This window comes from Rhincodon typus, chromosome 16 (genome assembly GCF_021869965.1).
Source record: "Rhincodon typus isolate 14 chromosome 16, sRhiTyp1.1, whole genome shotgun sequence".
NCBI lineage: Eukaryota > Metazoa > Chordata > Chondrichthyes > Orectolobiformes > Rhincodontidae > Rhincodon > Rhincodon typus.
The window spans coordinates 31,424,458-31,438,148 of NC_063347.1; the positions used below are offsets into that span (position 1 = coordinate 31,424,458).

At 39.9% G+C, this 13,691-nt stretch overlaps 1 protein-coding gene across 4 annotated transcripts in view; it reads right to left on the reverse strand.

Annotated features, from left to right (window-relative positions):
* Positions 1–13,691, reverse strand: part of cfap20dc (CFAP20 domain containing) — a 342,974-nt gene that overhangs the window by 218,733 nt on the left and 110,550 nt on the right. For 3 of the 4 annotated variants that reach the window (XM_048606448.1, XM_048606449.1, XM_048606447.1), the window contains exon 5: positions 2,188–2,302. In XM_048606448.1, coding sequence (XP_048462405.1) covers positions 2,188–2,302 — 115 coding nt within the window. The remainder of the gene's footprint in view (positions 1–2,187; positions 2,303–13,691) is intronic. The other variant, XM_048606451.1, reaches the window with a different exon arrangement.

Here is a 13,691-nt window from a genome sequence, read left to right on the forward strand (position 1 = left end):
AGTGTTCAAAAAATTGGTAAATGGTGTATAATGTGGAAAAATGTGACGTGATCCAATTTGGCAGGAGGGATAGAAATACAGAATATTACTTAACTGGAATTGCAATAAAAGCTGTATTATAGAGGGATCTGCGTGTTTTTACTATGAATAACAAAACATCAGAATGCAGATACAGGAAGTAATATAGAAAGGCAAACTGAATTTTGGCCTGTATTGCAAAAGGATGGCTTATAAAAATAGAGAACTTCTGCTAAAACAATACAGAGCATGGATGAAACCACGCGTAGATTCTTGTGTACAGATTTGATCACTGACTTAAGGAGATGTCTGAAATGAGGTGTTTGTCTTTTGGGGAAAGATTAAACAGGACGGTACTATATTTTGTGGAGTTTAGATGTGACCTAATTGGAACATAAAAGATTCTATGGAGGTCTGACAAGTAGACACTGAGGGGCTACTTCCTCCTCGGCAGGGGTGGAGGTTGGTGGTGGTTGGGGGGATGGTGGTGGTGGTGGTGGTGTGGGGTTAGAGAAATAAGGGGAAGAGTTTACAATAAGGGGTTTGCAATGAAAGATGAAGTTGAGGAGGCACTTATTCTGTCCAAATCTTTGGAATTTCCTACTACAAAGAGCAATGAACTCTACATCATTGAGTATACTCAAAGCTGAATTAGAAAGATTTTTGATGTAGAAGAGAGTCAAGGGTTATTGATGGGCAGAGGGGTCTGGTGGTCAGTCAGACAAGTGGAGTTCAGCCCACAATCAGACCAGCCATGAACTTATTAAATTATGGAGTAGGCACAAGGGGCTGAGTGGACAATTCCTATCTTTATTTCTTTTGTTCTCACAACTGGTGCTGTTTATTGCCCTAATTTCTACATTATTTTATAGACTCAATTTTCAATTCCTTTTGAAATTAACATCTAGTTTAGTGTTTTCCCCTATTATATGAGTTCCAGCAGCTGAATGTCATGTGCACCAATGTCAACAAGTGAGAACTGGCATTGCTTGTGGTGTAAGTAAATTACTTATGTTATCTGCAATAAAGCTTTATAAATCATATTTGTATAACTGCTCAAATTATTCTGTTGCATACAAATACTTTAATTGATAGAAATATACTATCAATGTAGGTAATGTCATAAATCATTTATCTGATAACTGATTACATACCATTCATCTTTGTAAAAATGTTTTTGCCTTGGAGGAGAATGTTAAAATTTACAGAATTAATTTAACACTACTAGCCTCTTGTCTACCTTTAACAAAAACATGCCTTAATTCAGGCAACAATTGTGCTCTGAGACATTGTCATTTCATCCACAGAGGTGAGGGGACTATTAATTCCAATTTTGATTTTTAATTTTCTGTTGTTTATTCGCACTGAATATCCTCTTCCAAAAGTATAAATAATATCATTGTTCTACAAAAACTCAACTTGGGAAATGGCAATTATTTTTATATCCAAAATGTACCATATCTTTAACTTCTCTCAATGGTACCTAGGAAGGCTGTTTGAGGACAGTTTATACTGTGTTCTGTGCTGCACATTCTTCCCACTAAATTCTAAAGATCAGGAATAAGGGATACTGGTTTCCATGGGCCTTGATAAACTGTGGAAAGCTAACAGAACAATTATTGTAGGTGCTACATCTTATTCTAACCAGAAGTATTGGTGTATAGTAGGTAAAGAATTTGGCACAACAATAGGGTACAGTAATAAGCCAGATAAACTTGTTGATTTGCCAAAGGCATGTGAAAACTCAAAGAAGCTGTTCAAGGTTCTAATGGCCAACTTGGAAGTCAATTGCCTCACAGTGCATAACATTGCAATTTTAATTTATTAAATAATGATCAACTCTCCAATTATTCTTCTGTATACATGGCACAGAATTCTAGGCAAACAAAAATCTTGCAGAGCTCCATGTAGTAACAGTTGTGTATGAAACTTCATTGTCATATTCTGTGCAGGAAAGTACACCTGAACTCTTTACAATGGCAAAAATGTAGCATTAAAAATTGGATTTCTCTTTTATTAAAGTCCATTAAAAGGTTCAGACAAAAGGAACAATTTCCCCAAAATACCCCAAACTGGAAACTGGTGCAACTCATTTCAAACTTAGAAATATTCTTAACCATTAAGGTTTAAATTTTGTAGCTACTGATAATTATTTTAAAAATAACATACGATTTTACGTTTGATAATACCCAACGGTATCTTTGCATGTAGTGGAGTTGCAGACAATTCCTTATGGATAGTTGATAAATACAGTCGTCGCTTGATATTTCCCAAATCAGTAATTCTGAAAAGAATGAAATAAAAAGATTCTTGTCAATCCTATAAATCTCTCTGAAGAGAAACACATATATTTCTATCATTTATATGCAGGTCATACAGAACATAGATGGGAAAATGGAATTTAAAAATAGCCTTTTTACAAGATAAGTAATGAGTTTTCATTCCCATATTCAAACTTGGTGGCCACGGGCCTAAGCATAATGGAACCACTTTACATGCTAATTCATATCAAGCTTAATACAGAATTTTACTAGTCTAGTAACTTGGGAAGAAATTCAATTTGTATACACAATGAACATAAAGCTTTGATAAACCTTCTTGTGCTTGCACTTCAATTTTGTGTCCTCTCATAGCAACGTGTTACCAAATAAAAAAAAAATGCAGTTTCATTCTCAAACATGCACCTGACATTTCATATAGGATTTGTCATGCTCAAAGTCAGGCACAAAGCATTTTCTGTCAGTTTCAGTTCCCAGACATGCATCTCCAACTCTGAATTACAATGCTCAATTTTACTGCTTGCCACATAGGCCACTGATCTCTGCTACAGTGCATGTGCATGTACATAACTTTAATGCATTTAGACTGAAGTCCATGATCATTATCAAGGAATAGAATTGCTTCTATTGGAAAACAGCACTCAGTCTCAGATACAAAAACCTCTGTGTCCCCATTTCCAAGGTGCTAAATACAATTGAAATGACAATCGGTCAACTGTCTCACAGAATCACTCAAAGAATGGGATTTCAAAGTTTACAACTTTTAACAGAAATATTTATGGCTTGATTTCATTGGCGAACAGAGTTTATCAGAGAAAAACCAGCATAATTAGTAATAAATCCCATGCAATGATGAGAACTGTTATTTTAAAAAATCTTGCACTTAACTTTGAAAAACAACAATGTTACTTTCATTTCATATGTTTTAAAAAAGGGAGCTGGTGAGCTCAGTTGACTAGATGGCTATTGTGTGGTTCAGAATAACAGCAGGTTCAATTCCATTCCGGTTGAGGCAGACTTAGGAACTGCCTCCTGATGTGGTTCTCAACAAGGTCTATAATCAATTGCCTCCCTCTAATAGGAAGAGATGCCAACAATCCCGCAGGAGCTATGGCTAATTACCAGCTACATATGTTTGCAAGAGAATGCTGATAACATCACTGGGGAAACAAGCTGGCAGTTGGTTTATTTGACATTGTAAGGGACTAAATTGGAAGAAGATATTGAGAACTAGTGTTGTGTTGTACATCAGCATAAGAAAATGCAGAGAAGACAGCAGGCACCCTGGCCTGTTGTGTTCATCCAGCTCTGCACCTTGTTGTCCCAGTATTACTCAAGATATGGGGTACCAAAAAGAAGACAGATTTTCAGCATGGAGAACTGGCATTCAAAATACATCTATGGTTTTGAAAATGATGCCATTTTTCAAAATTTTCTTTACCTTCTATTTCTGAATTTTCTCAGACCAGAAAATCAACTCAGTCCGAGAATGAGAGCAAGCAACGTGTTTTGTGATCTGCTGCTAGGAATACAGTTGCTAGGAAATATAGGACATTCCTGTTCTAGTTTTGATTATTTACATATTCAAAAATGCCTGATCTCTATATACGTTAAATTATTTTCTTTGTCGAAAAATAGTCTTGTAAGGGTGATACCAATTAGCAATACGGTTCAAACTCATACAGTACAGCTCTGACCGTTCAGCCCATTAAGCCCTTTGAAATAACTACCCAACTAGTCACACTCCCCTGGTGTTTCTCCATAATACTGTAATAGGATTGCCCACCATTGTTTTGCTCCTGCAGTTAGTCCAAATTTTAATGAAGTGCCATGTTTGCATTCTGGGGAAGGAAGAGAAAGGAAATCAAAAAGAAAACATTGATTGGGCATTAGCATTACTGCATGTTTTGGCATCTCTATCCTATTGCGGGCATTATTTCAAAGTTCCATTTGGTAATATAAATGGATTAAACACATCAAGCTTCAAAGCCCAGCAAATAAATTACGAGCAAGTGCAAGAATCAGTACATCAGTACAATCACTTGTGATGGAAGGTGTCATCAACAGTGCTATCAAGCAGCACCTGCTCAGCAATTACCTGCTCAGTGAAGTCCAGTTTGGGTTCCTGCAGGGGTATTCAACTCCTGACTTCTCTACAGCCTTGGTTCAAACATGGACAAAAGGGCCAAATTCCAGGGGTGAGGCGAGAGTGAAAGCCTTTGATGTCAAGGCTGCATTTGACAAAGTGTGGCAACAAGGAGTCCTAGCAAGACTGGAATCAATGGGTATCAGTGGGAAAATTTCTCCACTGGTGGGAGTCATACCTGGCACATAGAAAGATGGCCGTGGCTGTCGGAAGGTTATTTCATCTACAACCTTCCCTCCTTCATAAGGTCAGAAATGGGAATGTTTGCTAATGATTGCACAATGTTCAGCACCATTTGCAACCCCATGAATACTGAAGCAATCTATGTTCAAATGCAGCAAAATCTGGACAATGTCCCGGCTTGGGCTGACAAGTGGAAAGTAACATCCGTGCCATGCAATGACCATCACCAATAAGACACAATCCAACATCACCCTTTGACATTCAATGGTGTTACCATTACTGAATTCCCCAATATCAACATCCTTAAGGGGTTCCCTTGACCAGAAACTCAACTGGACTCACCATATAAATACAGTGGCTACAAGAGGCTAGGAATGCTGTGGCGAGTATCTTGATTCCTGAATCCCCAAAGCCTGCGCAACACCTACATGGCACAAGTCAAGATTGTGATGGAATTTTCCCCATGCGCCTAGATGGGTGCAGCTCTAATAACATTCAGGAAGCTCAATACCATCCAGAACAAAGCAGCCTGCTTGATTGGCACCGCATCCACTCCTTCCACAACTGATGCTCGGTCATAGCAGTACCTCTACAAGATACAATGCAGAAATTCACCAAAGGTCCTCAGACAGCATCTTCCAAACCCATGGCCACCCCCATGTAGATGAGCAAAGGCAGCAGATATCTGGGAACACCACCACTTGCAAGTGATGACGCAGCTGAAGATGGTTAGGCCGAGGACAGTCCACTGAGGAACTCCTGCAGAGATGTCCTGGAGCTGAGATGACTGATCTCCAACAACCACACCATTTTCCTACGTGTCAGATTGCTGCAAAAGTTTCAGCGTTATCTTTTGCACCGATGTGCTGGGTTCTTCCATCATTGAGGATGGGGAGCCTCCTCCTCCAGTGAGTTGTTTAATCATCCACCACATTCACAACTGCATGTGACAAGACTGCAGAGCTTAGATCTGATCCATTGGTTGTGGGATTGCTTAGCTCTGTTTATCACTTGCTGCTTATGCTGTTTGGCACGCAAGTAGTCCTGTTTGGTGGCTTCACCACATTGACACCTCATCTTCAGGTATGCCTGGTGCTGCTCCTGGCATACCCTCCTGCACTCTTCACTGAGCCAGAGTTGATTCCCTTGCATGATTGTAATGGTTGAGTGGGGGATATGGCAGGCCATGAGGTTACACATTGTGCTGGAGTACACTTCTGCTGCTGTTGATAGCCCACAGTGTCTCATAGTTGCCCAGTCTTGAGTTGCTAGATCTGTGAGAAGTCTGTCCCCTTTAGCACAGTGATAGTGCCACACAACATGATGGAGGTTGTTCTCAATGTGAAGGCAGACTCTGTCTCCACAAGGACTGTGCAATGGTCACTCTTACTGATACTGTCACGGACAGGTGCATCTGCAGCTGGCAGGTTCTTAAGGATAAGATCAAGTATGTTTTGCCCTGTTGGTTCCCTTGCCACCTGCAGGGCCTGACCAGCTCAACCAGTAGTACTGCTGCCGAGCCAATCTTGGTGGTGGACATTGAAATCCCCCTCCCAGAGTACATTTTGTGCCCTTGCCATCTTCAGTGCTTCCTCTAAGTGTTGTTCAACATGGGGAGTACTGATTCATCAGCTAAGGGAAGACAGTATGTGGAAATCAGCAGGAAGTTTCCTTGCCCATGTTTAACCTGAAGCCATGAGAATTCATGGGATCCAGAGTCAATGTTGAGGACTCCCAGATCAAAACCCTTCCGACTGTATACCACTGTGCCACCACCTCTGCTGGGTCTGTCCTGCTGGTGAGACAGGGCATATCCAGGGATGGTGATGGTGGTGTCTGGGACATTGTTTGTAAGGTATAATTCTGTGAGTATGACTATGTCAGGCTGTTGCTTGACTAGTCTGTGAGATAACTCTCCTAATTTTGGCTCTCGCCCCCAGATGTTAGTGAGGAGGACTTTGTAGGTTCGACAGGGCTGTTCTTGCTGTTTCTTTTCTGGTGTCTAGGTTGATGCCAGGTGATCTGTCTGGTTCCATTTCTTTGAGACTTTGTAGTGATTGGTACAACTGAATGGCAGTTGACAGTCAACCACATTGCTGTGGTTTGGAATCACGTGTAGGCCAGATGAGGATGGCAGATTTACACTAGTGAACCAGATGGGTTTTTCCGACAATCGACAATGATTTCATGATCATCAGTAGATCTTTATTTTCTGATTTTTTTTTTACTGAATCAAATTCCACCATCTGCCTCAGCAGGATTCAAACCTGGGTCCCAAGAACCTTATCTGGGTCTCTGGATTAATAGTCTAGCGATAATACCACAAGACTATCACCTTCCCATTATTTAAATATAAACAACGTAGGGATAAAGCAGGATATTAGCACCATGCCATGCTTAGAGAGCCTGTGCATTACCTGACAGGCCTCCTTCAGCAGTGTAATAATTCAACAATTCTGTGCTGCAAAGGCCTGTCACTCTCACGTCATCTTTGGAATTTCTCTCTTTTGTCCAGGTTTGGATCAAGGCTGCGAAGTTCAGGGCAAAGAGATCCTGGTGGACCCCAAACAATTTATCAGTGACTATATCACTTCAGAGTAGGTGCTACTTGACAGTGCAGTCGACAACATCTTTTATAACACTGCTAACAATTAAGAGTAGACTGATTGGGTGGTAAGTATTTGCTATGATTAGTTATCATAGGTGGAGTTTGGTTATGGTTAATGGCATCGAGACAACTTTTAATTTGGATACAGGGGCAGATGTGTCTATTCTGTCAGACTCCCTGGTAGTTGAAACCAAGATCTATGACTGTTTTCTATTCAACACTTTGGCACAAAATATATTGAATCAGTGAGAAGTGCAAAGACTAATTTTATCATCTCTTTTTTGAGTGTCAGCTGAAATTAAAAAAAAAAGACTGTTTTAATACCAAGGACTGAGGAAGAAATTGCTAGACTTTTAAAAACAAGTAACGAAATTCACTTGAGCGTGATGTTTATACTACTGCTTTGGTCAAGCAGTAGGGGAAGATGTTTGTAGACAGCACAGCACCAGGGATGCATTAAGAGTGAGATTTGGTTGGCAAAAAACAGCTGTTTGATTTGTGTAATGTCACCAGTCGAGGATGCCAAAGGCCAACGGCCTGAAAACATCTGATTGTCGCTTGAGTCGATGAATAGTTTGTGTGCGAGAACAAGACAATGAGAAAGCTTCAGATTACTGGAAGTGCAGGCAATACTTCTCTCTTTGTGCAGCACAAAATACCTTAAGTTTGAAGAAAGCCTTTTCTCCCAACAGTTGATGTAAGCTGTTAATTAGGAACTAAGAGGCTTTGCAGTTAATATAACAGTTGCCCTATGCCTCCCGCAAAGAGGCGAAGGCACCTGCAGAAAAGTGATTGAAGACCTGAAAATCCTGGCCAGCCACAAGAATCACCTTGGCAAACCTTGTGCTAGCTTTTTTCTTCCCCCATTCATACAACAATTGTTTTGTTTGTTCATCTGTATCTGTCTGTACAAGTGTGTGGGGTGGTGTTGAAATAGAATTAGAGTTTTAACTGTTCAAGACAAAGGTCAATAGCTCACAGATATTCATTTGTGATTAGTACTTAATTATTTCTAACACGTTAGTTTTGCCTCAAACAATTTCTCTGCAAACAAAACTCGTATATTAAAGCCAACACTTCTTTTTGTCTTTCTAATTATTGTAAGTTTTATTATTTTTATTATAAATAATAATAATAAAACTAAACTGTATTTAAAAATTGTAATGATCAATTTCAAATCTATAAATCTATTTGTAAAGCTCTTTATTTACACGTACTACTGTTTTACCTGAAGACTATATTTAGTTTTACTTCAAAAGAGCAAATGTTAACTTTCTCTGGCAGTGTTAAACAAACTCTCTCTTCTCCTCTCAGAGAATGATTTGCTTCCCGTCTGGTTTGATGACTTCTGACATTGCTACTAACTCCAATGCATGACCTGCTTATTCTTCCAAATGTGGGGCAGGCATGTTTTAAAGGTTGGCTAGGCAGGTCATTTAAAGGTTTGCACACTCCCTCTGATGTCTTAACTTCATCTCTGCAAATTCCTGATAAAGTCTTTCAATGTGTTTAATGCTTTCTCTAATGCGCCTTCTCCATTTGGTCAGTCACAAGCCAGGGTCTGCCAAGAGTCAGCAGGGGCGCTTGACCTCTTTAGGGATACTTTGAGAATATCTTTAATGTGCTTCTGCGTCCTGCTGTAAGTTTCCTGCTGTGACTGAGTACTGAGCAGTTGCTTCAGCAGTCTCTTGTCCCAAATACAAATCACATGACCTGCCCAGCAAAGTGGTGGTTCGTGTTGAATGACTAGTGCTTCAGTGTTGGGAATATTAATTTGGGAAGACGATACTGCTGTTTAATTTTTTTTTGTGATCAGATTTGGCAGTTCTTACAAAGACATCGCTAGTGGTTTTTCTTCAGGTGCCTGCTGTAGATAATCGAGCTCAAGCTTGCAAAGCACAAAGCAATTGGCCATAACCATTTTGAAATCTCTCCAGTTTTAACTTCGGCATCCGATTAGTACTGCTTCCCTTTTTTGCAACGTTAGCCGTGTTTTCTTACGAGAACATTCTTTCTAAAGTACTTTGCCTTGTTACTTAATATACTTCCTCAACACTGCTTCTGTAGCTCCATTGAATTTTCTTAATGTTTTGCATCAGCTTTTTCCTCTGTCAAGTATCCAAGATGCCTTACTTTGCAAAAAATGCGATACAAGTGTTTCAGTTGAACCAAAACTAAGATATCAATATTGTCAAGAGATAGTAGTGAAGACTAATTATTTAGACAATGCTTCATTATGTCATTTGAATTAATTTGAAAAGGGAGGAAATAATCGGCAAGCTGAAGTCGTTTTCTTTTGAACAAAAGCTACGGAGAGATTAACTGAGGTTTCTGGAATTATGAGGTGGTTAAGTAGAATGCATAGGAAAGATCTATTGTTTAGCAAAAGACCAAATAACTAGGGGGTATAAACTTAAATGGAAGAGAACTAAACAGAAGTTTCATCTAAATGGTTGTGGATCTGGGACTCAGTTGCTAAAGAGGTAGTAGAACTAAAATCTGCTTCATTAGATAATGGTTCTAAAAGGGTTAATGTTAGAGACTACAATAAATTCCATTGAGCGGATGATGTCTTAAAATGTGGAATTTGGGGCAAGAGTAGCTATGGGTCCTAAAGCAGACAGATTTGTTACCTATCTATCCCACCAATCTTAATGTCTAACTAGCTTATTTGTATCTAATTGTTATTTTTAAAAAATTCACTCGTGGTATGTGGGCTGGCCACCATTTATTGCCTGTCCCTTGTTGCTCTTCAGAAGGTGGTTGTGGGCTGCCTTCCTGAACTGCTATAATCCATGAGCTGAAGGTAGACCCTCAGTGCCCTTAGGGAGGAAAGTATTGATATTGCAATAAACTAAATCTTGTTTAAGACAAGAGCTTCTTCTTGTTAAGACTCTCTACAATTTGTTTACCGCTGAAAACCAAATAGGCCCTTAGACCCAATCAAGGAAAGAGGAATGGAGCATCATCCCTCTAGCTACAATTACCACAAAATCATCACAGTTCTTAAAGTAATGGATATGTGTTTGACATGCCAGGACACTGCAGGGGTGTGCATCAAGATGGGATTAGGTTAACAAAACAGGAATAGGCTGATGATGTATTTTGGCCAGCATGAATCTAGTGGATGAATGGCATCCTTTCATACTGTAAATGTTCCTATGTAAAAAAAGGAAAAACTATAAGAAATTGTTTTTGGAAGTTGCAACTTCGCAATAAATAACAGGAGAAGATTCGCAGAATGCAATGAAAACAGCTGAATAACAAACACTTTGTTTGCAGAAGCACAGCTTCCAATATAAGTCATCTTAAAGAAAATTGTTTTACTAAATCCAAGATAATATGGTTCTAATCTAACACCTTGATTCAATGGCCTTACTGTAATGGATCTTTAAAAAATCTATAATTGAAACATGCTCATAGTCGTGGAAGATAAGCTGAGTATTACACACCAGAACTTTACCATTGTTCATACTCTTGATTTTAGATGTCAATTAACTTGCTGGTGGATCCTGGTACAGAAGATGCAGCAGATTTTTCAGGAATCAATATTTTTCCATTTGCAACAATAGTATCACAGAGCTAGGATAGTTTCTTCATGCATGAATTAACTGCCTAACAGTAGTATTAAATCAATGAAACTAGGATGAAGTTAGAAAGCTCACTTAAGACAGTTGTGTTTTTTTTTATTAATGGAATAAGTACCAGCAGATCTATAATACAACAACGAGGGTCAAAAGACATTGTTGGAGAATTAAAGATTTGACACTGAAAATGCTTAGGCAGTCAAAATCAAAACTAATTCTTTCAATGTGCCTCAATCTCTACCGATGACAACTAATCACAGCAAATACTTACAATTTCAAACGTATTCAAATTACAGATTTTGATAGTGCAACTGGGCTTTGTTTCACTGCTTTATTGTGTAATGCTAAATTTGAACTGTGATTTTTAGTTTGATAACTCTTGATCATCACAAGTGCCTGTCCAAAATAAACATTCAATGAATTAAAATGCTTGATCGGGATCCCATACATTTTCAGGAATCAGGAAATTTACTTGAAACTGGTCTGTGCCAGTACCTGAGACAACAAGCTGCAGAGCTGGATGAACACAGCAGGCCAAGCAGCATCATAGGAGCAAAAAGGCTGATGTTTCGGGAAACGTCAGCCTTTTTGCTCCTACGATGCTGCTTGGCCAGCTGTGTTCATCCAGTTCTGCAGCTTGTTGTCTCGGATTCTCCAGCATCTGCAGTTCCTACTATCTCTGTGCTAGTACCTGGTTTGTTATCCATCCAATCATAGCAAAACTGTCCAGAGCTTGCTGCAGAAATATTACTTGAAAGGATTCTCATACCAATTAAGATAGGGTAAGTCCTCATTTAAAAGTTATAGTTGCATTCGTGAAAATCACATCCTCAAGTGAAAGGACTTAAAATCAAGCATTGGATCACTTAAGAACCAAATTTAAACCTGTAGATGGGTTCTGTATAAACTTCCTTACCAGAAAAAATAAAAAATTATACCCTCTAAGCTTTTTTACATTCCTTTGGTAATTAAATAACTTAAGACAAAATAAGTTTTAAAGTACGAAAAAGAAATTTAACTTGCTAATTGCAGTACTTCATTCTATATGGTGAGCCTATTCATGAACCTTTTGTTCACTAATCTTCCTCAATGCGGCAGACTGTCCGTCTCTAGACTGTGGCACCTCCCACTGCCCAACCCTCCATGTTGCGGCTTCTCAGCATACCCTGACTCTCTGAATTGTGGCAACTCTGACAGCTGGACCTCCAAGTTGAGGCCTCCTATCACTCCTCGACACTCAGAGCTGTGGTCTCTTTCCACTTCCTTGCTCTCTGGATTGTGGCAACTCCCCATACCTCAACCTTCGTACTGAGACCTTTCCCTATTCCCTGACCTCTGGGTTGTGGCCTCTTCCACACTCTCCGATCTCTGGGTTGAAGCCTGGCCATCCCCAAACACACCCCCTCAATGCCTTCTTCTCCTGAGTTTATGTTCCCATTCAAGATACAGATTCAATCTGAAGCTGGAACTGCGATATCATAGAAGTGCCAGTTCATATAATTCAGATCGCTGGAGGTTTTACAATCTTTGAAAGCTCTCACTCAGCTCTGCCTCTCCTGAACCCTCACTATGAGGGTTTAGGAGGAGAGCATCATCTTCACAGAACCCCTACAATGTGGAAACAGGCCCTTCCACCCAACAAGTCCACACCGACCCTTGCAGCAACACACCCGTCCCCCTATAAACCACCTAATCTACACATCCCTGAACACTACGGGGAAATTTAGTATGGCCAATCCACCTAGTCTGCACATCCTTGGACTGTGGGAGGAAACCGCAGCACCTGGAGGAAACCCACGCAGACACGGGGAGAAGGTGCAACTCTGCACAGACAGTCGCCCGAGGGTGGGATTGAACCCAGTCCCTGGCGCTGTGAGGCACTTCCACCGTGCTGCCCTAAGCAGCGAGGTAGGCACAGCTTTGAAAGACTTTTACAAAAAACATGGAGTTTTGTAAAATGCCCCAGCACTTTGGAAGCATTGGCACTCTCTCTTCCATGCCAACAAAACTCCCGCTTTGGATTGAATTTGGATCTTGAACGGTAATGCAGTCCAGGAGAAACAAGTCTTGTGACGTTCAACAAGATTACAGGCCCCATTGATTTAGCAACATTAAAGTGAGACAACAATAAATAGGGCAACTTTAAAATAGGGCTAACTGTATATCACTCCTGGCTGCGTGTGTTTTTTTTTAAGAAGTTTCTGACTGCTTTAGCAGTGCTTAAAAAATTGTCAAAAGGAGTTTTGGGAAACACCAGCCTTTCCTGATTTGTATTCAGCACAATTATTTCCATAATAGCATCACATTGGGTTCACCACTGGGGCTAGAGGATGAGGAGAAACAGCACAAAGAAAAACAAGTTATTAGATCATGAGATCCTCGTAAAAATTGATGAAAATGGAGCGGGTGCAGAGTATCCTACTCTGTACATGTCCTCAGGGCTCTAAATGTCTCTTATTGATATCTTTTTGGAAAATAACCTGTTACATTTTGTCATTTCAGACCTGAACCTCACTAAGCAGCAATGGGGGAAGATGCCTCCAATCCAGGAGGGATTCTCTCACGTGACTGCTACATGTTGTAGTCCAACTCTGCATCTGAACATAACCAGCACTGCTTGTGGAGGGCTGCTCAAGTGGCTGTGGCCTTTAAATTCCATACAACAATCTATTTCAGACTACAAGTTGTGACATAATTGACATCACACAGTTTGCAGTTCTCGGTTTTATCAGGGATGTGATGAAAGCAATATGCTATCAGAAACAATTTATCTGATTCCCTCTGAAGTCAGTGAAGTAACAGAAAGAGCCACAGATTGCAACAGGAGGCTTTCCTTGCATGTATATTGCCTTCATTGTTTAATGTAAAGA